We start from the raw sequence: 25,005 nt of genomic DNA on the forward strand, positions 1-25,005 counted from the left end.
GAAGAGATATGGGAACATATGTATATGTATAGCTGATTCACTTTGGTATAAAGCAGAAACTAACACACCATTGTAAAGCAATTATACTCCAATAAAGATGTAAAAAAAAAAAGGACCCATAATCCAGGTGTAAGACATTACTGAAGGTGGGAATCTATCATTTTCACAAATTAAAAAAAAAAAAAAAGAGCTCCATTAAAAAAAAAAAAAAAAAGAGAAGGGGTAGTTGGGTTTTTGGTCTCTTTGTATCTTTTTGTCCATAATTTGCCCCAATTGCATATACACGCAGTTATTTTTAGTCCCTTATAGTTTCTTTGTATTTTATTGCTCCAGGAGATGTTTGTCCAGGTGCAAGCATGGCAGCAAAGGGTTCCAGGTCTCAGGTCCCAGCCTGTCTCAGCATCTATTATCTAAGTCTGTAAGAATTTATGAAACAATCTCTATAAAATACTTGATGTGGTGTTTGGCACCAAGAAAGCTCTCAATAAATGTTGGCTATACTAAGGTGTTTGGACTCTATTCTCTAGTAAGGAGAGTATTGAGAGTGTTTTTAGCAAGAAAAAGACATGACTGGATTAAGATGTGCTGTAAGTGACATACGGGGAGGGTGCATGTTGTAGTTTCAGCTTTCCTTGTTGCAGTATGGTCCTCAGAGCAAAACACGTCTGCGTTCCACTGGCTGTGTTTGGGGTGGAAGTCTTCAACCTCACGAAGCCTCCTGGGCATCCCAGTGCAATACTTACTTTAGGAGCAATTTTACATACAACTGGGAGTCAGTTCTCTTCTGTGGAAAATTTTGCTAGCCTAGTAACTTTCAAATTTGGGTTGATTTTTTTTCTCCTTTTCTCTCAAACAGCACTTCATGTGCTTTACTAGTTACAAAATCATTTCACTCTCTGCAAGTAATTGGCTGCCTGGTGCCTGTTCTTACATTACCATAGTTTCTGAGGTGGCCAGATGTTACCGTGAGCACAGTCTGCAGAACTGGGCTGGGCCGGGAGCAGCCCATTGGGAGAAGAGGCACTAGGGGCCAAGAAATCACTGGGTTATTATGGAGAGTGAAATTCAGTTCATCAATAATGTATTGAGAGTTTACTCTGTGCCAGGTACTGAGAAGCAACAGAAGTGAAAGAATGTACCTCCCACCCCCAACTCAGAGAAGTTTGCCTGTCATTTTGATAAGGAGGATGAGGCATGTTTGCAAATTGTGAGTTGTGTGTGACAAGTGCTAAAACAGAAGTAAAAGAAAACTGTTTTGGGAACCCAGTGGAGAGCCTGCTTCAGGCTCCGGGAGGCTGGCAAAGACCTCATGGCATTTGAGCTGGGCCTTGAAAGGGGGGTCAGGTTCTAGCAGGTAGGAAAGGTCTTTCCATGGAGAGAACAACATGACTAAAGGTAAGGATGTAAAGCAGGCAGCATCAGACTTCCCTGGTGATCCAGTGGTTAAGACTATGTGCTTCCAATGCAGGGGCACGGGTTCAATCCCTGGTCGGGGAACTAAGATCCCAAATGCAGCATGCCCCCCCAAAAAAATAAAGAATAAAGCAGGCAGCATCAGCAGCATGATTTGTGGGGCTGGCTCAGTGCAAAATGGAAATGCGAGGCTCCTTGTTCAATAATCATTAAGAATTTCAAATCAGTGACAGCAGAGCATTTAACCAAGTGGGGGACCTTCTAAGGGCAGAGTCCATGTGACTGCACAGGTTGTATGTCAGTGGACTCAGTCCTCAATGCAGGGTGCACACAAGGAAGGGAAGGGTTGTCTGAAGCATAGCTGTGTGACTGTGAGTGGTGGAAGACAAGTGTGCAAAGGCAGGCCGTGTTACTGAATGCAAGTTTTGTGAGGCCAAACCAACCAAAAGGTCAGAGTTTGGAGCAGAGAAAGATTTATTGCAGGGCCATGCAAGGAGATGGGTGGCTCGTGCCCAAAAAACTCCGAACTCACTGAAGGGTTTCAGCAAAGCATTTTTAAAGGCAAGTTCGAGGGAGGGGTGTGGTTAGTTGTTGCGAACTTATTGGTGTAGGAATCCTTTGTTCTTGCAGCTGTCTGGATAGATCAGGTCACGATGTTCCCATAAACCTCCAACAAGACAAATGTTATTCTCTGTTCTGCAACTTTTTATCTCTACATGAATGGACTCAGAAGTCAGAGCCCTGAGAATAGGCTATCCTGTATATTTTAGGCTATAGGCAACATTGCTTTTTTCAATTAAATCAAATGGTTTGTGTTTGAATTTTTTTTTTTTTTTTTTTGGTTGCATTGGGTCTTTGTTGCGGTATGTGGGCTTCTCACTGTGGTGGCTTCTCTTTGTTGCAGAACATGGGCTCTAGGTGTGTGGGCTTCAGTAGTTGTGGCACATGGGCTCAGTAGTTGTGGCTTGTAGTCTCTAGAGCTCAGGCTCAGGAGTTGTGGCACACGGGCTTAGCTGCTCAGTGGCACATGGGATTTTCCCGGACCAGGGCTCGAACCCATATCCTCTGCATCGGCAGGTGGATTCTTAACGACTGCGCCACTAGGGAAGTCCCTAGGCAACATTCTTAACTCAAAGCAAAAGCAATACAATAAAGAGGTTAAAGTAAAAGAAACAGATCTAATATGGAATCAGATTTGCTCTTCCCCATTACAGTTGCGCCACATGCTTGGACACGATGCTTAGGAGGATGGACTGGATGGGGAACCCCTGAGTTTGGAGCTGGTATTGATACGACCAAAAGAATGCTTTGAAAAGATGGCTACTGCAGTGTAGAGGCAGGATTTGAGGTGGTTTGGGAGGAACTGAAGAGAGGACCAGGGCTTGGGAAGCAGTTGAAATGTGGACCTTTTGAAAAGGAGTGGTTCTAGAAGAAGCAGCAGGAATGGAATGGAGAAAGTGGACACCAGACACATAGAAGAAATAGAGATGTCAGGTAACGGAACTGAGAAGGGTGAGGAAAGGAGTATGCAGAAATGATACCAAAATGTTTAGCCTGTGTGATGGGACTGATAAGAAAAGTTGAAGGAGAGCTGGTGGGTGAGGAAGTCACTCATTCAATCCATGTTCTTTGAACTATTGGCTAATTATCTGCAGTGGATTTAACCAAGCAGTAAGAGTTAAATGGTGGAAATAACTGAGTGTGTGTACATTCTTCTGCAAAGGGCAGTCCCTGTACCCTCATTATATTTAATGAAGCTCTGAAAATGTCCATGGGTTCATAGCACACACTAGTGGTTTGGTAAGCAAATCTTGATTAAATGCACATCCAAGTGTCTTGGCTGTGCATAAGTCTTAGGCCTGGCCCCTGCCCACTGATCCAGCCTCTTCTCTCACCACTCTCCATCCATACCTGGTGCCCCAGGGCTGAACTAGTTGCCTTGGGAGTCTTCCTTCCCCACTCCACTGCCATACCCCTTAACTCCCATTTATCTTTCAAAACTCTTTTCTGGGCATGCTGCACACCCTGCCCGCTTCCGCCACCCCCAGTCTAGATCTCACCCTGACCACACCGCAGCTCATTTGTTTGTTCATATGGGACCAGGTTTTATCAGACATTGTATCTGAGCGCTAGCACCAGGCCTACCAGAAAAGAGATGCTTGGCAAATGTTTGTGGAATAAATGAATGAAGAGATCAAGTTTGTCCACTGGACTGAAGTGATTGTCTGAAAACCCATTCATTTTCAGTTAAGTAGTTGTACTGCTTTTAGTTCCAGAATGGGCACAAGATCTGAAATTTCTAAACAGCAGAATAACCAAATGCCAAATGGGGTTCAGTTTGATCATTCTGACAGCCCAGCCCAGATGTTGTAACCAGAGACCAGGGAGGAGCATGGCTGTCCCAAGTGGGAGATGGGGGTGGGAGTGGTCCACACTAGTGGTTTGTCTGTGAGAATTTAAAAATATTAAAATACAGCGACTTCCCTGGTGGTCCAGTGGGGCACTGGGGGCCGGGGTTCGATCCCTGGTCGGGGAACTAGATCCCGCATGTATGCTGCAACCAAGAAGTCCGTATGCCACAATCTACTGCAACAAAGATCCCGCATGCTGCAACTAAGACCTGGTGCAGCCAAAATAAATGAATACTTTAAAAAAATAAAAATATTAAAATACTAATTGAAAGTTGGAATATTTCTATGATCACCGTGAGCTGGCAGTTCTAAATGTGTCAGTGATAGAACACTCCTCCCCCCTCAGAGACTGCTCATACTTGTCCCTTAGAGTGACCCAATGAGCCACACTGGGGAGCAGCACAAGGTTTTGATCATGTCTCTCAGGGCAGAATACAGACTATTTATCTGCTCTTTCTAAACCCTGGGCCCCTTTGAACTTCCCTTTTCCTCATATTGATGGCAATGTCATAGTGACCCTCCTAGGGCAGCCCTGTCACTTCTTGGGTTCTTTGCATCCCTCCTTTCAGATTCAGGGGGGGCATCCAGAGGGTCAGTTGGCTCAGAAGAGCCCCTCCGAGTAGAGTTGGAATCTAAGTTTTAGAAGAGAAGTGGAGGGCCGTCACAGAGCCAGGACCTCTGCTCTCTGTGTATGCCTGCGGGGGAGAGATGTCTAAGGGAGGGGAGGAGGGTCTACTGCTGATCTTCCAATTAACCTGTACACGTAGACCTTACTCAGTATGTTTCTGAAACTCCTTGCCTTGTGCTGAATTAAGTTGGAAAATATTTCAAAAGTTACAGAAGCTATGGCAATTTGAAAACTTTTACTAGCCAACATTTTATATCAGAATTAGCAAATGGCAAGTTAATTCTGTAGCAGATATTGATACCCTGTCTTGGCAAACCAAATTACCAGTGGATCACTCATAAACATGGAAACGGTTAGTGTCTTCCTTGGCCTTACGCCAGTCGATGGGTGGGCTGCTCTGATCCCTCCCTTGAAACCCATGAGCGGAGAAGCATCTGCATCCTGGGATCCTGTTTCAGTTGGTCGTGTCTGTGCTGAGCTCAGGGTGGGAGATAGCAAGTATAGATAAGGAGTTCCATTGCCTTCGGGATAAAAACTTGAGGACACCCTTCGTGATGTGGGTCTTGTCATACCCCAAGCTCTTCCCTTAGGATTGCCCCACCACTACCCTTGAATTCTAGGCACCAGCCATGCTGAGAGACTTGCAGTTACTCAGACAAGATTTGTTCTCTCAAATCAAGGAATAGTATGCATTGGACATACTATTCCCTTCGCCTGGAATTTTCCATGTATCCCCACTCCCTCATTTATCAGAATAATTCAAGATGGAGTTCTGGCTTCTTCTCATGCAGAAGGCCTTTCTTTGCTCAGTTCCCCAAATGGGGTCAGCTAGATGCAGACTCTGGTTTCATGTATTATATTTATGTTGCAACTAAATAACCTCGCCTGTTCTCTAGCCCATGTTGCCCTGTCCCTGCTTTCAGTTCCTTTGCAGACGTTAATTCTGTCATCTGGAACACCTTCCCGCATGCTTCCTTCTAACCTTGGCCTTGCCCCTCCAGCAGAATTCTCTGAGGGTTATTTCTTCTACTTTCTCAAGGCTGATTGTGTTTTTCTAAGCACTGTTCTTACATCCTCTGATAGCTTCTGCCAAGTCAACTGTTCAGTGGTGATGCCGTGGTGAAACTGAATCAGAAGTCTAGAGGAATTCACCACTTGGGGCTTTTCTATTAACATCACTATCAACAGAACAGAAGAATTCAGTAATTTCTGATAGCTGTTTTGGGGACAAATTTATCAAGGTATGGAAATACATTATTAAATAAGCTAAATACAAGTTGAACTTTTTTTGTTGTTTGTTTGTTTTTTTAAGCGGGCCTCTCACTGCTGTGGCCTCTCCCGTTGTGGAGTACAGGCTCCGGACACGCAGGCTCAGCAGCCATGGCTCACGGGCCTAGCCGCTCCGCGGCATGTGGGATCCTCCTGGACCGGGGCACGAACACATGTCCCCTGCATCGGCAGGCGGACTCTCAACCACTGCACCACCAGGGAAGCCCTGAATGTTGGTTTTTTTCCCCCCTAAGCTCAACACATCCACCACTGCTAAGCTTACTTTTTATTTTCCTCCCTACCCTCAGGGTAAACTTGACTGTCTTGCAGCCCCAGTGATTCAGGGCAGAAAGCCCAGGACCCTTGGCCTGTCCTAAGTGTCACAGCAGACACTAAAGCTTGGCTGTTCCAAGCCCTGGTGAAGGCTCTGTTTTCTCCCCCTAACACTTGATGAGTCTCCTTAGCCATCTCTCTTCATGAAACATAATGAACTTGCTAATTTCAAGGCCTAAAAGTACCTTTTTCTCTATACATTATTCCTTAAACTTTCCTCTTTAAAGTGAGAAAAGAGAGAAAAATAAAGACTGTGATATTTTCCTAGTCTCTGTAAAATCTCAAGCTAGCCTATGATTATTTCTCCTCAACTAAGAAAAAAAGTTCATTTATCAACTTAGTACTAATTTCTTCAATTAACTACTCCCCCTGTTTTATTCTTTTAATCATCAGTACCCAATTAGCACTAAGTACTTCTTGGCTAAGCCTGTGTTTTATAATCTGTTTCAGAAAGACATCACACTCTTTTCCTTAAACATTTTTAAAACAGTTGAACATAACCAGACTTTCTCAAAACAAGGCATCTAGTGGTTACTCACAGACAAATTTAGAGGTTCACAGATGGGGATGAGATAATGGTGCCTATAAGAATCATGAGATGTTTTAAAACCTCTACTTGCTCACCTCTTCTTACCCCACTTTACCCCTGAGTATAACTAAATTTTAGGAAACTATAATTTTTAAAGGGCTTTTTTTGGTGATTCTAATATGGCCCCTGGTTGAGAATCATGCTCATGGTGGTTCCGGGTGGGTAGGACCCATCTGAGTATTGTTGATTTCACATATTAGTTACACTGGGGAGCACAGTGGGGAAGTCAGATGTGATAGATCTGGGATGCTTCTGGAAGACTTACATTTTGAGTTGGATCTTGAATGATAATAACATAGCAATAACTGACTTGTACTGGGCATGTACTGCGTGGAGCACTTCACGTACATCATCACATTTAATCCTTACCAAAACCCTACTGTAAGGCAGATGGTGTTATCCCCTTTTTACAGATGAGGAAGACAGATATCAGAGAGATCAAGTGCTTTGCCCAAAATTACACATCAACTAAGTAGCAGAGCTGGCATTTAACCCTCAGTCATGTGACTCTAAAGCTCTACTGCTATGACGTGTCAGACTTAGTGGGAAGGACGTAACAGAGACTCAAGGTGTGTGTATTGGCAAGAGAATTATTTCGTACCTGATCAAAATCTTTGTGGAACACAGATATCTGGGCTTATAAGAAGTCCTCGGAGTCAATTATGGACATCATCATTAGACTGAAAATTGTCTTTATGTCTCTAAGAAGATGAGAAAGGCCAAGTTTTTATCATCAGGAGTAGGCCTAGTGTGTTATCATCCACTTCAAGTTTTCTTTCTAATTCCATAATCAGAATTCATAATCATGGTCATTTTTTGGAGATCAGAGGGACTTTAGATCCCATGCATCCTGTTTCTTGTTTGACTCCCTCATTTGGCAGATTTATTTATTCAAGGAAAGGCAGCAGAGTATAGAGCAATGGTTTTCAACTAGAGGTGAATTTGCCCACCAAGGGACATATGGAGACATTTTTCATTGCCACAACTGGGAGGTGCTACTGGCATCAGTGAGTAGAGGCCAGAGATTCTGCTAAATATCCTGTAACACAAAAGACAGCTTCACACAGCAAAGAATTAGCTGGCCCAACATATCAATAGGGCTGGGGCTGAAAAACTCTGGTGTAAAGGTTCAGGGCATGGACTTTGTATTTAGACTGCATGGGTTTGAATTCAGCTTCATACTTGCTAGCTGTGTGACCTTGACTAAGTTACTTAACCTCTCTGTGGCCCATCTGTAATTAAGGCTGATGCAGTCCTATCTCATAGGACTGTTAAGAGATTTAAATATTCAATATCAATGAAGCACTGGAACAGTATCTGGCACAGCAGACATGTGTTTAGAGAGGCATCTGGTACAGTGGTGGAGTCAGTTCCCGAACCAGCCTGCCTGCGTGTGGATCCTCCATCTGTCTCTTACCAGCTTTGCGACTTTGGACAAGTCACTGAAACATTCTTGACTCAGGTTCCTTATGAGTAAAATGAAGATAATAATAGTATCTATCATTAAGATAAGTCATCTATGCAAAGTGATTAGAACAATAACTCTTACATCATAAAAACCACATAAGTACCAGCTGTCATTATCACTGTTACTGTTATTCACTTATTCATTCATTCAACAAGTATCTGGGCCTCCTCTGTCCAAAGGGGTGGAGTCACTTGCTTTACAGCTAGTATTAGACAACAGAGTCGGGATTAGGACCACTGACTCAGGAAAGGACAGCTCTGTCCAGTATGATCGTTTACGACTCTCTGCTTCTTGGCAGTAGAAAGCTGAGGGATCTATCATTCTGGGTAATTATTACTTTGGAGGCAATGTGGAGAGAGGTACCAGGACCTACCGTGTCACTTAGCAACTAAATACCTCCAGTTCTGCTTTTGAAAACCTAGGAGACGGATGGTGGTTCAGGGAGGAAAACCAGCAGATGCTGGAGGTATTGAGATCAGAGTAGTCAACAATGAAAAAGTGATTTTAATTTCTTTTATTATTATGGAAGGAGGTGTTTCTTTAAAAGGCCCTGTCTGTGGTCATTGTGCTGGTGCAGTTTAGTTCACCGTGGTGATAGTAGTACCTTCTGAAAAGTTTTTTTTTTCATTTTGAGATGTAAAAGATAAGTTTGATATATGTATACATATAGCTGATTCACTTTGTTGTACAACAGAAACTAACACAATATTGTAAAGCAATTATACACCGATAAGATATAAAAAACAATAAAGGCCATTGAAATGACACCAGCATTTAAAAAAAAAAGCTTGAGCTTTGTGTGAGCTTATAACTTTAGTAGACATAACTTTAACTGGGGTCATTTTCCAATGGTAGTTAACATGCTTGCTTAAATGGCTTTAAAAACGATGTCATTTTAGATGGCTTTGTTAATTAGATTCTTTTTGATGACTCATGTTGGAGAAATAGGGCTCTCATTGTGAAGTAAAGCAAGACCTGGGTTTGCAAATCTGCAAGCCAGCCTACCGTTAGCCAGGTATGACTGTGCCTAAGTGGTCGTCTCTTTGCGATCAAGAACTCAGCAGACACAAAATACGTGAAAGTAGCAAATTATTTGGAGACCTTTCCAACCTGCATCTGACCTTCTTGATTCATGTGCAGAAGTAATTCTCTGTGGAAATTGCTGGGCCTTTATCTGTGTTGCTATTAAAACACTGGTTGAAATGAGGGGGCACAGGCTGCATTGTTAATGGGTTACCGTGGGGTGGGAGCAGTTGTTTTATTCTACAGATGAGAAATAGCTGAAAATAACCTTCTGTCTCCCCTGTAAGAATTTTGCTTGTTAAGTGACAGTCACCAGCACGGCAGAGTTTTAACATGGTATAGGAATTTGTGCTATTCTTAGCAAGATATTAAATGAGAGCTTGCAGGCTTTTCTTGTTATAAAATAAGGAATGTAGGAGTGTTTTATATTCTCTGATTTGGGGGGGCACTTTCTGTGCCCAGGGCAATAGCTGTCCAACTTGAGGAGGAGTGAGGGCATAGTTCTAGCAGGAAATTCAGAGCTGGGTGTAGTCTTTCCATCAGTGTCCCATGCATCAAGGTATTACTGACCTGTAGGATTGCTCTTTGATTCTCTCCTGGCTTTATTTCCATTGTTCTGTCCGGTAGAGTAAGGTTAGCTTTCTTCATAGCTCCTTTGTGCTTCCTCAGTTTGGCCCACTATCTTTTTTTTTCCCTCTGACCATCCTCCTCCCTTCGGGTAGGACTTAACACTTATAGGGAAATTCTGAGGATGAGTATGATTTAAAGCAGTGCTTCTCAAACTTCAAGGTACATCAACATCACCTGAAGAGTTTGAAAAAATACAAATGCCTGGGCATCATTCCCAGAGATTCTGATCCAGTAGGTCTGGAGTGGGCCTGAGAATTTGCATTTCTACAAAATGCCCATGTCCAAGACCAAACTGAGATGGTCTTGTGGGATATTATGATTTATAATAAGAAATATAAATAAATTTAGTCTTTGTCCCTATTTCTGGCACAGTTAAAACCCTTGGAATTTCCTGTGATGAAACCAGTAAAGGTGTCTCTTGTTGTGTTAATGGGTGACTTGTGGATCCCATCAAAGGATGGGGCCTGGTTGCCAGTGGAGCCAACCATGTGATTAGAGGCTTAGAACTTTTAGTCCCACCCCTGACCTCCTGGGAGGGGAGAAGTTCTGAAGATTGAGTGCAGTCACCAATGATTTAATCAATCATGCCTATGTAATGAAGCCTCCATAAAAACTCAAAAGGATGGGTTTTGAGAGCTTTCAGGTTGGTGAACCAGAATGTTTCCACATGTCACCATGCTAGACCCCAAACTCCAGAGGGGCAGAAGTCCCTTTGTTTGGAGCCTCACCCTATGTGTCTCTTCATCTGGCTGTTGATTCTTGTCCCTTAATATCTTTTGTGATAAACCAGTAATCTAGTGAGTAAAAGGGTTTCCTAAGTTCTCTGAGCCACTCTAGCAAATTAATCAAACCCAAAGAGGGGGTTGTGGGAAGCTCTGATCTATAGCCAGACAATCAGAAGCACAGGTGACAACCTAGACTTGCAGTTAGCATCTGAAGTGGAGGGCTGTCTTGGGACTGAGCCCTCAGCTTGTTGGAATCTGATGCTCTCAGAATTGAGCCGAACTGTAAGACACCCAGCAGGTGTTGGAGAATTGGTGATACTGTGTGGGAAAAGCCCACCCACATTGTATTTGGATCTAGAACTCTTCTTACCTTGTGTAATTGAACCTGGGCAAACTCACCTCTTTGGAACAGTCTCTTCAATTGTTAGTCAATTGCATTTACTGAGCACCTGCAAAGGAATGCAAAGGAATATGCCCCTGAAATGACTCCACCAAAGTTCCTGCACTCTGTAAAGTCTTCTGTTTAAGGAAAAGCACAAACTATATATTTCAGGAAGAGGTACCCACTCAAAGCCAAGGACTGAGGAGACTAGAGTCCAGGGGTGATTGATGGAGGGATGTTAACATTTGATGCTTCAAGAAAGAAAACTCAGAGTTATTTCGGATCTATCCCATGCCGGCGTTGTGGTTGACATTTGTCATGTTAATTCATTGAATCTTCACAGAAACCCTGAGAGGTGGAGATTACCCTCTCCCTTTCATAAACAAGGAAACTGAGGCTCTTAAGACTTGAATTAGTGGCTGGGCCAATAATTCAAACTCAGGGTTCCTTCTCTTTGGAGCCCAAGCTATTTTCATTGTACCATGTTGCTTCCCAGCATAGCACATGACTCACCTGAGTACTGGGTTAACGTTTGTTGAATTAAAATATCTGATGATTAACTTAGTGAGGGAACGTTTCCAGGAAATAACTTAGAAACAGTTCTTAACCATCCTGCAATCAATTTTTGTTATTACTTATTGAGCATTTATTATATACCAGGTACTGTGATAAGCATTTTATGTACCTTATACCACTTATTTAAAAATAAACTAAAAGGTAATTATTAACTCCATTATATATGATGAAATTTAGAGAGGGTGAATGATCATCCTGAGGTTGGGAGTGGAACCAGGATTCCAAATTGCAGCTTTTAGTCTCCAAAGCAGGACTTTTTGAGTTCTCGTATGCTGGCTTGATCTGCTAGCATGGCAATGAGCTTACTTCTTTTCCTTCCCATTGTTACTATCCATTTCTTCCCAGACAATGAGATTCATTAGCTATGGATTTCAAGCCATAGGAAATAAGATTGTAAAAGTTAGTCACCAGTTACCATGCCAATATAAACATCCTCACACCCACTCCATCATTATCACATTAGAATAAGCAAAAGCAATAACAGCAGCAGAGACCAAAAATACATTAACAGAAATAGATGTGTTGCTGTCATGTGGACCAGATGACATGGAATAAGGACTAGATCTAGTTCCCAGGCCTTATTCCCTTCCCCCTCCCTGCTTATACTTATTCTTCAGTCCTTCCTCATGCACAAATGGCTTCATTCAAAATCACTAAGTAGTCAGTATTTCAGCTGGTATGTCAAAGTTCTTAGCATTTATGGATTTTAGAGATTCCTTTGAAGGCCTCTTTTTGTACATGATGAGCTGGTTTCAGACATCTCTCTTCTGGACTCCAATATTTTCCTGTAATGATAAATTTTGAGTCCACCTATGCAATTGAAAGGCAAGAGTCCCATTCAGGCTAGTGTTCCAGGTTACTGTCTTGAGGAAATGCAGTACACCTGCTCTGTACTCCAGGCACTTTCACACAGTATCCCATTTCCCCAGCAACCCAGGGAGGTGAGCAGGTGTTTCTCCTTTTGTCAGACTAACAGAAATGGAGGAAAAAAGAAGTAATTTGCCCCTGGCCACACAGCTCTAAGTGACTGAGCTGGAATTTGAACCCAGGAGGGTATAACTCTGTAGCCCGCATCTTTATTTCCTTATCAGATAATATTATGGGTGCACAAGTCACTGCATTCACCGATCAGAATTTGCTGGGCTACACCTAACATAGGAAGCAGAAGATTCAACTTCTGAGCTCCTTCTCTGCCTTTTTAGACTCTACTTGCTGTATCTCATGAATGTCTTGGAAGTGAGAGGGTGTCTCTGGATTGCTTTGAGTTCTCAATGCCAATGTTGGGTGTGTTAATAACCTTCCCCCCCAAACCCACCAGTGTAGCTACCTGACTTAATGAGCATTTCGTTCTCATCAGATGGCTGCCAAATGGGGAATTAGGATCAGTGGACTTGTGATTTTGTTTTAAGGGAAATTCATATAACGTCTTTTTTTTTTTCTTCAAAAGAAAAAAAAAGGAAGAAATTAAGCGTCATTAAAATAAGCAGCAGTGGGCTTCCCTGGTGGCACAGTGGTTGGGAGTCCGCCTGCCGATGCAGGGGACACGGGTTCGTGCCCCGGTCCGGGAAGATCCCACATGCTGCGGAGCGGCTGGGCCCGTGAGCCATGGCCGCTGGGCCTGTGCGTCCCAAGCCTGTGCTCCGTGGAGGGAGGGGCTGCAGCAGTGAGAGGCCCGCGTACCGCAAAAAAAAAAAAAAAAAGCAGCAGTGAGGCATAATCTTAATGGATATTGAATTTCAGGCACTATCTGGTTTAAAAACAGGGATTGGAAGGGGCTTCCACTTCCTCAGTTTTGCCTGTGGGTACCTATGAAATCTGGGGTGCAGGTAACCAGGGAGGGAGGAGAGTTAAAGAAGCGGCGAGGGGAGAGAGGGAGAGAGGGAGAGAGAATGTTAGAGTCTATATTCAGAAAATGGGCTTTTTATAGATAAGCAACTCTTTTTTTTTTTTTTTTTTTGGCCGGCTGTGCGGCATGCGGGATCTTAGTTCCCCGACCAGGGATCAAACCCACGTACCCTGCAGTGGAAGCACGAAGTCTTAACCACTGGACTGCCAGGGAGGTCCCTATAAGCAACTCTTTTGATCTATCCCTGCTCTTAAAAAATAATCAGTGAATAATCTAACCAGCTTACCTAAAAAAGAAATCAAAACCAATGTTTATGTCCATAGAGTTTGACAACATATGGTAAATTAAAACACAAACTGCAATAAAAGATAGAAAGTCTTAGTAGCATGCTTCTCAAAGTTCTCAGTTGTAGCAGTATCACCTGGGAACTTGTTAGAAATAAAAATTCTCTAGGGCCCACTCAAGACCTACTGAATCAGAAGCTATTGGTAAGGCCCCCAAACAGTTTTAAAAGCCCTGATGAACTTTTGCTGGGAATTAAGAGTACAGAAACAAACAAAGGTTTGAAGGTAGAGTCTTCTTTAAATTCCAGTTTATTATCTGGAATTCTTCACTGAACGAAGTCAGTTTGGATAGACCCATAAACTATCAACAGAGGGCAATGATTTTTAAATGATTACGAAAAGGAAAATGATTCATATTCTTTCTTTATCTCTAAGCTTTGATACAACTGCAGAAGTGGCAACTTACTTATTTTTCTTCTTGAGTTTAGGAGTCCATTATCCTGTGCAAGTTGTTTATTAGAAGGTGGGGTGCATTTTCTAACAGAAATAACTTTATGAATAATGACCAACTTCCTAGAGAAGCCCACAAGTCTGTTTAACCCACCAATTATTAAAAGTATGGTGGTGAGGATCTAACAGCTCTGCAGAAGCTGGTCACCTGGAATTCCAGAGATGCCTTCTAACCAAAGGACAGGCTCTTCCCTTCTTCACTTCCTTTTGGTAGCAGGAAGATTAGGTGTACCTGGAGTAGATGTCCCAAAGAGACAGAGATGGAAGAGGGGAGGGGATTATGACAGATGGCTCTCAAGACCAGGATGCCATGAGGAGAATGGGGAGCTAGAGAGCCAGTTACATGTCGCAGAGAATAGCCAGGAGCTTAGGACCTGTGGCTTCCTGCTCAACACACTTCTTAGTTCCAGACTCACTCCTTGACCGTCTCCTTTCTGTCCCACCAAAGATCCTAGGGGTTGCGATGCCTACTTCCTTTGCCATTGCTCTTAATGTGTTGCTTTTGACTAGGGCTTCCTTCTATCTAGGGTTCATAGAATAGAACAGTCTCTCAATTTCCCTTCTCTCTTGCCTTTGAGAAACTGTGAATTTTATCCCAAATGCAGAAAGACAGCTGACTAGAAATAAAAAGTATCCTTATTAATGCTTATCCTTCCCTCACTCCATCCCATGATTACCATCACCACCCTGATCATCTACTCTTTCTCACCTCTCCTCTCCTCTCTTCTCTTTTCCTTTTCTTGTCACTTTGATCTGCTGAAGGAAAGTTAAGAAAAGAAGAAAGGGAGAAAAGAATAAGAAATAAACCCAGAAAGATGTTCTTGAAATGAAGGGCATAAATTCTTGGGTCGAAAGGGCTTATTGAAAGCCTAGCACAATGGATGAAAACTGAACCACAGCAAAAGGTACATCCTTATGAATTTGCAGAACATTGTGAAAAAAAGAGCTTCTAGAGGTTCACTGTGAAAGATGAAGGATTTGAATGCTTTTGACTTCTCAACAGCAAGACAATGGGCAATGCTTCCAAAATTCTGCGAGAAATGATTTCTAATCTAGAATTCTACATCCAGACAAGCTATTAACTGAGTACAAGTCAACATATTAGGTCTCAAAGGTTTTGCTCCCTTATAGCCTTTCTCAGAAAGCTATTAGAGTTTGTCTTCAACCAACAAAGACAAGTAAACCAAGACATCAGAAGACACGGGGTGCAGAAATTGGGGGCTCTAACTGGATTAAGCGGAGTGACTTCCCAGGATACTGGAGTGGAGACAGCCACACAGCTGGCAGTGGATCAGTTCAGAAGCCTCCAGGGAGGACTTCTTTATGGAAATGGAGTGGATAGACCAACTAATGTGTTTTAATATATTAAGAAGAAACTTATTTATCTGTGGGAGAGTTTGGAGTCAAATTAGCGACAGGTAAGCTAAGCAAATGAAAAGACAAAGTCTATTATTAGAAAACATTGCAGGAAATGAAAAGTAACCACAGTCATCACATGAAGAATAATTACATGACTTAGCTGTGTCTAGCATTCATCTAGTTATAATAATATAAGCACAGATAATTGGCTCACCAAAATGGTGATATAAATATCCTGGGAGGATGGGGCAATGGGAAAAGGAGTGGGGTTTGAGTATGAGATTGGAAGTAAGGGATGGGGTAGTAGGAGGAAACTAAATTCTCAGAGGTGGGTGGATGATGCCTGAAACTGAAGCATCAGGACACAGTGATTTAAGCATGATGTTCAGATGTGGAGATCAATAGCAGAGCAATCAGCTAATTGAAAGTGGCTGCTTCTGCAGAACAGGAAATTGAAAAGGAAGAAGGCTGAGAGGACTAAGCATTTTAAAAAATGTCTTGGCCATTTAAATGATGTGTATGTATAATGTGTACAAAAAGAAACACAAAATTTTCTAAAGAGAAATGAAAATTTTGCTGTCCTTCCCCCCAAATTCCATACAGCAATTTCTAATTAAGGGTCAGAGAATACTGTCTTATTTTTCTCTGGGTAGGACCCAGAGCTCTTGGTGTGATACAATATTAATATTGTAATACAATAATATTACTGGGCTGGAGGAGCAGCTTCGATCCCATCTTGTGTGAGGTTATTTATGAGCTTAGGAGAGCTGTGTCTGCATTATTCAGGCTTGACCACTTCTGCTTTTCATCTGGCTCCTTTTGTTCGGATTGGCACCACTCCTGGCACCTTTCCAGAGCTGGCAGTCCTCTTTCCCATCCTTGTTTGCAATTCTTGTTGGGTGGATTCGTGTCCTCAGCTTTCCAGGCAGCTGTGTCCAGTGCTACTGGGCAGATTTAACCAAAGATTTCCTTCCCTTCCTTCTAGATCTATGCCTTTATTATTTTTCCCTCCCTTAGTCTGTCAGCCAAGCCTGAGTAAGATTATTTGAAAGAAATGATTGGGGGTGTATCCATACAATGGGTTATATTCATCAGTAAGAAGGAATGAACTATGGATACGTGCAACAGCATGAATGGATCTTGGACATTCTGCTAAGTGGAAAAAGCCAGTTCTCAAAAGGTCACATACTGTATGATCCTATTTATATAATGTTCTTGAAATGACATAATTATAAAAAAAGGAGAAGAGATTAGTGGTTGCTGGGGGGAGTGATTATAAAGGGGTAGTATAAGGGGATGGCTGTGGTGATGAAACAGTTCTGTATTTTGAATGCGGTACTCAGTACATGGATCTACGCATGTGACACCGTGACACAGAATTATACATACACTTTACGGCAATGTGAATCTTCTGGTTTTTATATTATGCTCTAGTTATGTAAGCTGTAACCAGTGAGGAAACTGGCTAAAGTGTACACACATGGAATCTCTCTGTACTATCTTTACAGTTTTCTGTGAATTTATAATTATTTTAAAATAAAACATTTTTTAAAAGAAACAAACTATTGCTATATGCAACAACATGGATAAATCTCAAAATAATTATGCTGAATGAATAAGCCAGAAAAGAAAACAAAAAAATACAGATAATTAGACTACATCAAATCTAAAAACTTTAATGCTGCAAACCATACCATCAAGGAAGTGAAAAGACAACCGACATGATGTGAGAAAATATCTGCAAATCATGTATCTGATAAAGGATTTATATCCAGAATATATAAAGAACTCTTATAACTCAATAATAAAAAGACAAACCCAACTGAAAAATGAGCACAGGATTTGAGTGGACATTCTCCAAGAAGACATGCCAATGGTTATTAAGCACATGAAAAGATGTTTAACATCATCAGTCATGTGAGAAATGCAAAGCAAAGCTACAGAGAGATAGCAGTTCACACTCACTAGGATGGCAATAATCAAAAAGACAGATAATAACAAGTGTTGATAAGGATATGGAGGCATTTGGGACCCTCATACACCACTGGTGGGAATGTAAAATAGTGCAGCTACTTTGGAAAATGCTATGGCAGTTCTTCAAAATGTTAAACATAGTTACCATATAACACAGTAATTTTACTCCAAGAGAACTGGAAACATGTTCATACAAAAACTTGCACAGCAGTGTTCATAGCAGCATTATTCATCAGTTGAAAGGCCCCAGTGCCCATGAACTGATGAATGAATAAATGAAATATGGAGTATCCATACTATCCATAATATTGTCAACGATAAAAAGGAACAAAGTACTGATGCATGCTACAACATGGATGAACCTTGAAAACATTATGTTAAATGAAAGAAGCTAGTCACAGGAAGCCACATATATTATTTAATTTATAAGAAATATTCAGAATAAGGAAGTCAAAAGGGACAGAAAGTGGATTTGCAGTTGCCTAGGATTAGGGGATTGGGGAGGAAATGGGGAATGACTGATAAATGGGTATAGGAATTTCTTTTGGGGGGGCATGAAAATATTCTAAACTTAGATTGTGCTAATGGTTGCACAACTCTATAAATGTACTAAAGCCATTGAACTGTACGTTTTAAATGAATGTGTTTTATGATGTTTAAAAAGAATATATACTGTATGATTACATTTATATAAAATTCTTGAAAATGCAAGCTAATCTATGGTGACAGAAAATATCAGTTGCTTGGAGATGGGAGGCGGAGGGGGAGGGATTATAAATGCACATGACAAAACTTTTAGCGGTGATGGATATGCTACTATCTGGATTGTGGTGATTGTTTTATGGGTGTATACATATGTCAAAGCTTATCAAATTGTATACGTCAACATGTACAGTTCATTGTATGTCAATAGTAACTCATTTTTAAAGTAAGGCATAGCAAAAACATGTGAAATTCACTAATATGACAAATATTTATTGGGTACTGGTATAGCATTAGCTCCCCCGGCTGCAATGGCAAGGAAAAGCTGAGTCCAGCCTTCAAGCCTACTGTAAGGGCACAGGCAAAGAAAGAAGAATATGATTGCAAAATGGTGTCTATAACACGAGCTCAGTGGAAATACAGATAGTCCCTGACTTAGGATTTTTCGACTTTATAATGGTGTGAAACCGATATGCCTTCAGTAGAGACTGTACTTCCAATTCTGAATTCTGATCTTTTCCTGGGTTAGTGATATGCAGTATGATATGCTCTTGTGATGCTGGGCAGCGGCAGTGAGCTGCAGCACCTAGTCAGCCACGTGATCACAAGGATCAACCATTCTGTTTTTCACTTTTAATACAGGATTCAATAAATTACATAAGATATTTAACACTTTATTATAAAATAGGCTTTGCTTTCCATGACTTTGCCCAACTGTAGGCTAATGTACGTGTTCTGAGCGCATTTAAGGTAACTAGGCTAAGCTGCAATGTCTGGTAGGTTAGGTGTATTAAATGCATTTTCAACTTAACGACATTTCCAATTTATGATGGGTTTATTGGGTTGTAACCCTATCGTTAATCGAGGAAGATCTGTATGCCTGGGGAGTTGCAGTCACACTCACAGGGACAGATGGAGGGGAGGAGTGTTGGGGAGGCTTCCTGGAAGAGAGCTTAGCATTCAAGGGCAAATGGGGGTTACATGTAAAATGTGGGGTTTTATGATGACGTAATGGTCCTTCTTCATGATACTAATGTAGGCGGAGCAACAGTATCATGTAGTAGGTGCTTGTTACATCTCCAGGGGACCTGATTTTATTCTGTTCATATCAAAGCCATGCTTTTTTCCCCAGGAGCCACATCACAGTGAAGTCGATTGTTGTGTTGACATGCACCTAACAATAAATACAAAGCAAAGATATAACATCCTTCAATGCTGTTGGCAGACTTGCTATTATTTAATTATTTGTGATTACATTTTTAAAGTCTGTTTGCTATGTTGTTTGCTGTGTGAGAGCCAGGACTGAGTGGCACATTCCCCATCCTGTCTCTGGCAGGTAGTGTAGTTGGCACATAGCAGGGCTTTAAAAAGATGACTTGATGATAGGTTTGGATTTGGGCTGGTTCAGAGCACATAAGAACACGTTTGACTGATGGCTTCAGGCATGGCTCAAGCTTTTTGTGATAAAACGTATATAGTGAAGCAGTCCAGCTGTCCTGTCCCCAGCCCCCACTGCTGTCTATCTCCTACTTCTGGCCCCAGTCATGCCAGCTGCCCCACCCTAGCCCTGCCTCCCACAAGTTTGTCCTAGTGGCCTGGTGTTTGGAGACTCTTTCTTTTGGTCCACTCCCAGAGGCTCATGGGGTGAGGTTCTTCTGAGAAGGTCAGAAGCATCTGCCATTGGGTGGGCAGCTCTGACCATTGGCCTGCTCTGAGCAAGCTGGGCGTTCTTGGGCCCTAGTTCGCGGATCACTGATATGTATTTTTACTCCTCCTCTTTCCTCTAGCACTTCTGTATGCCACCATCTTCGGGAATGTGACAACCATTTTCCAGCAGATGTACGCCAACACCAACAGGTATCATGAGATGCTCAACAGTGTCCGGGACTTCCTGAAGCTCTACCAGGTTCCCAAGGGACTGAGCGAGCGCGTCATGGATTACATCGTGTCTACCTGGTCCATGTCCAGAGGCATCGACACAGAGAAGGTAAGGAGGCGACAGGCTCAGGTAAACCACTTGTCTCTCGGCTTTCCCAGGGAGACCTGAGGCTCACCTAGGGCAGTGCTTCTCACACCTTACTGTGCATCTGAATTCTCCCGGGTATAGTTTTGGAATCCCAGGTCCTACCTCCAAAGATTTTGATTGCTTCCAGATCAGCCTTTCTCAAGAACCGGCAATTAAGAGATATTATTTTAGAAATTGGAAAGGCAGGGGTGTCTCCTGGAGAAGAGACGGACTTGCAGTCTAACTGTCTAGGACAGGATTTCCCAGGCTGGTATGCTGATAAGAATCAAGGCCACCCAGGGTGAGATGACCAGTGTTACTGATTTTCCTTTCACCTTGGACTCCAAGATGGCACAGCATTGCTGCTGATCTGCTCTTTTTTTTTTTTTTTTTTTTTGCGGTACGCGGGCCCCTCACTGTTGTGGCCTCTCCCATTGCGGAGCACAGGCTCCGGATGCACAGGCTCAGCAGTCATGGCTCACGGGCCCAGCCACTCCACGGCATGTGGAATCTTCCCGGACCGGGGCACGAACCTGTGTCCCCTGCATCGGCAGGCGGACTCTCAACCACTGCACCACCAGGGAAGCCCATGATCCACTCTTTATTCAAACTTGCGCTATTTTGTTCATTTTTTGCATGAATTTTGATTTTTCAGAATATTACCCTAAACTCTGATTTATCTTGATGACTGAGTTTTTAGCATCTCCTTAAATTTTGTGTCCAAGGCTGTTGCCTTACTCTAGTCTTGGCCCTGCTGAGAATCCCATGATATGGTCATTAAAAACAGATTCCCAGCCACAATCCCAGATCTTTGGAATCAGAATTTTATGGGGAGGAATGGGGTGGAGTGGGGATTGGAAATCTGCATTTTTAACAAGTGTCCTATTTGTTAGACAAGCCTGGGAGAGACCGACCAAGGGCTTGTGCCTTAATAAGCAGTTGACTTAACCAGCGCATCCCTTAGGCTCCTTTCTAGGCATCAGTTTTCCCACCTGTAAAGTGGAAATGGCAGTAAATATCTATCATTCTCCAAGAGTTGCATTATTCTAGATGCATTTCAATAAAGTGAAGAAAATTTGGTGGTTCTGGAAAGAATAGAGAAAAGATACAGTGGACTTTCGATTAATCATTTATGAAATCTCCTTTGTAATATTTTCTATGAGCAAAGGTGTAATCCTAGGTTAGTTTTTCTCTGCTTCTCAAGTCTTTTAAATGGCACTTCTCCCTTTAATCACCATTCCTTAAGTACTCAGGGAATACTGATACCTTTCATTGTTAGAATGAGGCAAACAGAATGATATCACGATTGCAAAAATACCTTATGACACCTTCAAAGCCAAATTCAGCTGCCTTGGGGATCAGCTCTCCATGCTCCTGGCCTTTCTCCACTGGAAGAGTCAGTTGAGAGTTGACAGTTTAATTGGGGAAATTTAACTAAATTTAACTGATCCCAACTTAAAAGGAACAATACCTTGATTCTATTGAATATCTGCCATAATAACAACAGTAACCAGCTACCCTGTCTTAAAGATGCATTTAGAGCAGATGTTTACTGCACAATAGCACGTGCCTGGCCCTGCATTCATGCTTCACTTAGGCTTTATGACAACCCTAGGAGGCATCCGCTCTTATTTCTATTGAAGGGATGAGGACACAGCAACCCAATTAATTTTATTAATTGCCCCTGGTCACAGAGTTAAGAATGGCAGAGTCAGGGTTTGAACCCAGTTTTGTCTGACTTCAAAGTTTGTGCTTTTCCTACTATTACTTTTTTTTTTTTTTTTTTTTTTGCGGTACGAGGGCCTCTCACTGCTGTGGCCTCTCCCGTTGCGGAGCACAGGCTCCAGATGCGCAGGCTCAGCGGCCATGGCTCACGGGCCCAGCCGCTCTGCGGCATGTGGGATCCTCCCGGACCGGGGCATGAACCCGTATCCCCTGCATCGGCAGGCGGACTCTCAACCACTGCGCCACCAGGGAAGCCCTGTTGTTGTTTTTAATTTAAAACATGTACTGGAGGGAAGAAGGATGAGTCCAGGTGAAGTTGCCCTCATTTCTCAGACAGGCAGGTCATCAGTTGGGTGGGACTTCATCCCTGGCTTTGCTAAACCCTCGCGCCACTGTGCCTGTTGTTTCTGCTCTGCTGTCTCAACCAGGCCCCTGTAGCTTCTGTGGGTGCCTGGCAGCTGATGGAGCAGAAAGGAACTTTGATCTCTCAGCCCTGGGGCTCCCTTTCCCAGGGGCCAGGATGCCTTTGTAAATCTGGTTGTTGGGAAAGAAACCCTTTCCTGCCCTCACTGCAGGGCTGGGCTGGGTGGCTGCCCATGGGAGACAGCACCCATCAGCAGTGGCCCTCCCTTCCCCTCCCTGCTATCTCCCTGGAGGGCTCTGGGATTTGCCCCACGTCCTGATCCAGATGGAAGAGGGACTATTGTGACACTCAGTGCAAAGCCCAGCCCGGCCTGGGGTGGCCACTCTTCCTTGGCAGGCAGCTCCTGGGGAGAAAGCCAGTCCCAAGGTTCTGAGCCCTTCCCTGGTTTCCCTCCCCTCCAATCCAGGTCAGAATGGTCGGTGGTGACCAGGCGATGTGTGTGCGATGGAAGGGTGGGAGTGCTGGGCAACTCCCGTGTTACCAGTAATTATCTGATGACCTTGAGCACATCATTGGTCCCTCTGAGCCTCAGTTTCCTTGTCTGTGACACATGGAAACTAGATGACTTTTAAGAATAAGGCTGACCTCTAAGGCCCTTTTGGCTCTGACCTCCTGGACTTCAAAGCCTCCCTCAGGCTGACCTGCTGCTCTGCTGTGATAACAATGTCAGACATGGCAGCTCCCATGCATTGAGCCCTGTCACGTGCCAGGCATCGTACCAGGACTTTCACACAGCAGCTCATGGAATCCTCTGAAGAATTCTATACTCAAGTTAGAAGAAGAAGACTTGGGGAAAGAAGCATAGCTTCAAGTCCACACGACTAGTACATGCATGTGGAAGCCAGGACTTGAATCCAGATCTGCTTGATCCTAAAGCCTGTTCTCGCATCCATGCTTCATCCTGCCCCCACCCCTCCTCTCCCCCAGAGAGACTTCATGAACCTCTGTGGTGACATCTCCTTGGGGCCTTCGTAGTCTCAGAGATCAGCAAGAGTGGTTTCTCCTCAAACCAAGTAGAAGGGCAGGTGGCCCAGGAAGGCTGCGGGGTCTTGAGCTGACACCACCCCCCCATCAGAGAGAGGCGTTCAGGAGCCCCCACCAGTGTGAAGCCAACAGAAGAATGATGGAGACGCTGATGGAGATGCTGATGGCCGTGAGAGTGTAATTTCTCCACTCCAAGTGCCCTCTCCTCTCCACATGTGCTTTCCCGTGGCTCTGGAACACTGCCCGTGAATCAAGCATTATCTCCACACTCTGCCAGCAAAGCCCAGCCCAAGGGAAAGGAAATATTTAAAGGTGAAATCACCTAGAGAGCAAATCTTTGTTTCAAACCACTGGGCACAGTTTTGACTTGACAAGCAAGTGTTCCCCACTCCCTGGTGTTCAGCTTGGAGAGAAGAGGATCCAAATTAAACCTGCATTTCTACAGGAGTCTTGTTTTACTGAACCTGAAGGAGAAGTACTTATGAGCGCTCTGCCTAAGCACTGGCTAGCTGAGTTTTCCTCTGCCTCAGTCAGTCCTCCATCCCCACTCCCAGAGAACATGCTCACTTCCTTGGCATCCTACAGCCCCAGAGCAAGAACACAGAGGCACAGAGAGGATGGGGACCTGCGTTTATTGAGTCCCTTACTGGGGCCAGGTGCTGTCCTGAGGATGTGTACTGGTAGATATAATTTCATTGAATCCTCATAAGGCAACATTAGCAGCATGCTTGTTTACAGAAGAAACTGAAGTGTAGAGCAGTTAAGTCACTTGGAGAGGAAGGAACTGGGATTTCAACTGTTTGACCTCCTCTTTCCAGTGCAGAGCATGGGGGCATGCAGAGGGGTGGGATTGGAGCTGAGCTGTCCTGGGCAAGGTGAGATTTGAGCTGGGTTTTGAAAGAGGCTGAGAGACTTCCAAATTCGGAGGTGAGCCCAGATGCAGAGGCAAATGGCCTGTGCTGAGGCAAAGAAGCAGGGGTGGGGAAGTAACCAGCACCCCAAGGAAATGTCTTCACTTAACACGTTTGATTTTCTGCCCCCAGCTTTGTTCACAGGCTAGGACAGGAGAAAGGATTATTTTAGGAACACTCCTGACTTCTCTGGAAAAGTACACTTGAAGGTGTCCTCTTGTGTTACTTCGTGCTTGCTACGTAAGGAGCTATGAATGATTCCTTGCAAAAATTTAGTCCAGAGAAATATTTCTCTCCATAGGAAAGGCTGAGAAATTTTTATTTCTTTGGAATATGAGACCCACATGGCCTCTTACAGTTCCCATTTTGCCTTGAGTTCCTAGACGCTGAGAGTCAAATTACAAGCAGCTGTTTTGGGCAGCTTTATCATATAGGAAGTGATTTGTATCTAAACTGGGCTCTGGAGTCAGACTACCTAGTTGGAGAGCCCAGCTCTGCAGTTTCCTGGCTGTGCAACTTTGAGCAAGTTATTGATCTTTCCTGTACTTCAGTTTCTCATCTGTAAAATGGTACCATAATAGCACTTACATCATAGGGTTTATGTGAGGATTTCAATTAGCTTGAAAACGTAAAATCACAACTCTCCTGACTTTCCCTCTGCTTTCTTTCTTCATTGTTCTCCTTAGCACTTACTGCTAAATGTTACTTATTTTGCTTTTTATTTGCAAATAGCCCTAACCACTGAATTTTACTTATTTTGCTTTTTATTTGTCCCCTCCCACTAGATAGTAAGTCACACAAAGGCAGGGGGTTTTGTTCACGCTACATCCTCAG

The 25,005-nt window shown here is 43.2% G+C and overlaps 1 protein-coding gene across 2 annotated transcripts in view; it reads left to right on the top strand.

The window, feature by feature from the left end:
- KCNH1 (potassium voltage-gated channel subfamily H member 1) overlaps window positions 1-25,005 on the top strand; it is a gene marked incomplete at both ends in the record, with an annotated part of 423,177 nt that overhangs the window by 284,056 nt on the left and 114,116 nt on the right. For both annotated transcript variants that reach the window (XM_079697019.1, XM_079697020.1), the window contains one exon: window positions 19,910-20,109. In XM_079697019.1, the coding sequence (XP_079553145.1) occupies window positions 19,910-20,109 (200 nt within the window). The remainder of the gene's footprint in view (window positions 1-19,909; window positions 20,110-25,005) is intronic.

The sequence above is a fragment of the Hyperoodon ampullatus genome (assembly GCF_949752795.1).
Source record: "Hyperoodon ampullatus genome assembly, chromosome: 2".
NCBI classification, from domain to species: Eukaryota; Metazoa; Chordata; class Mammalia; order Artiodactyla; family Ziphiidae; genus Hyperoodon; species Hyperoodon ampullatus.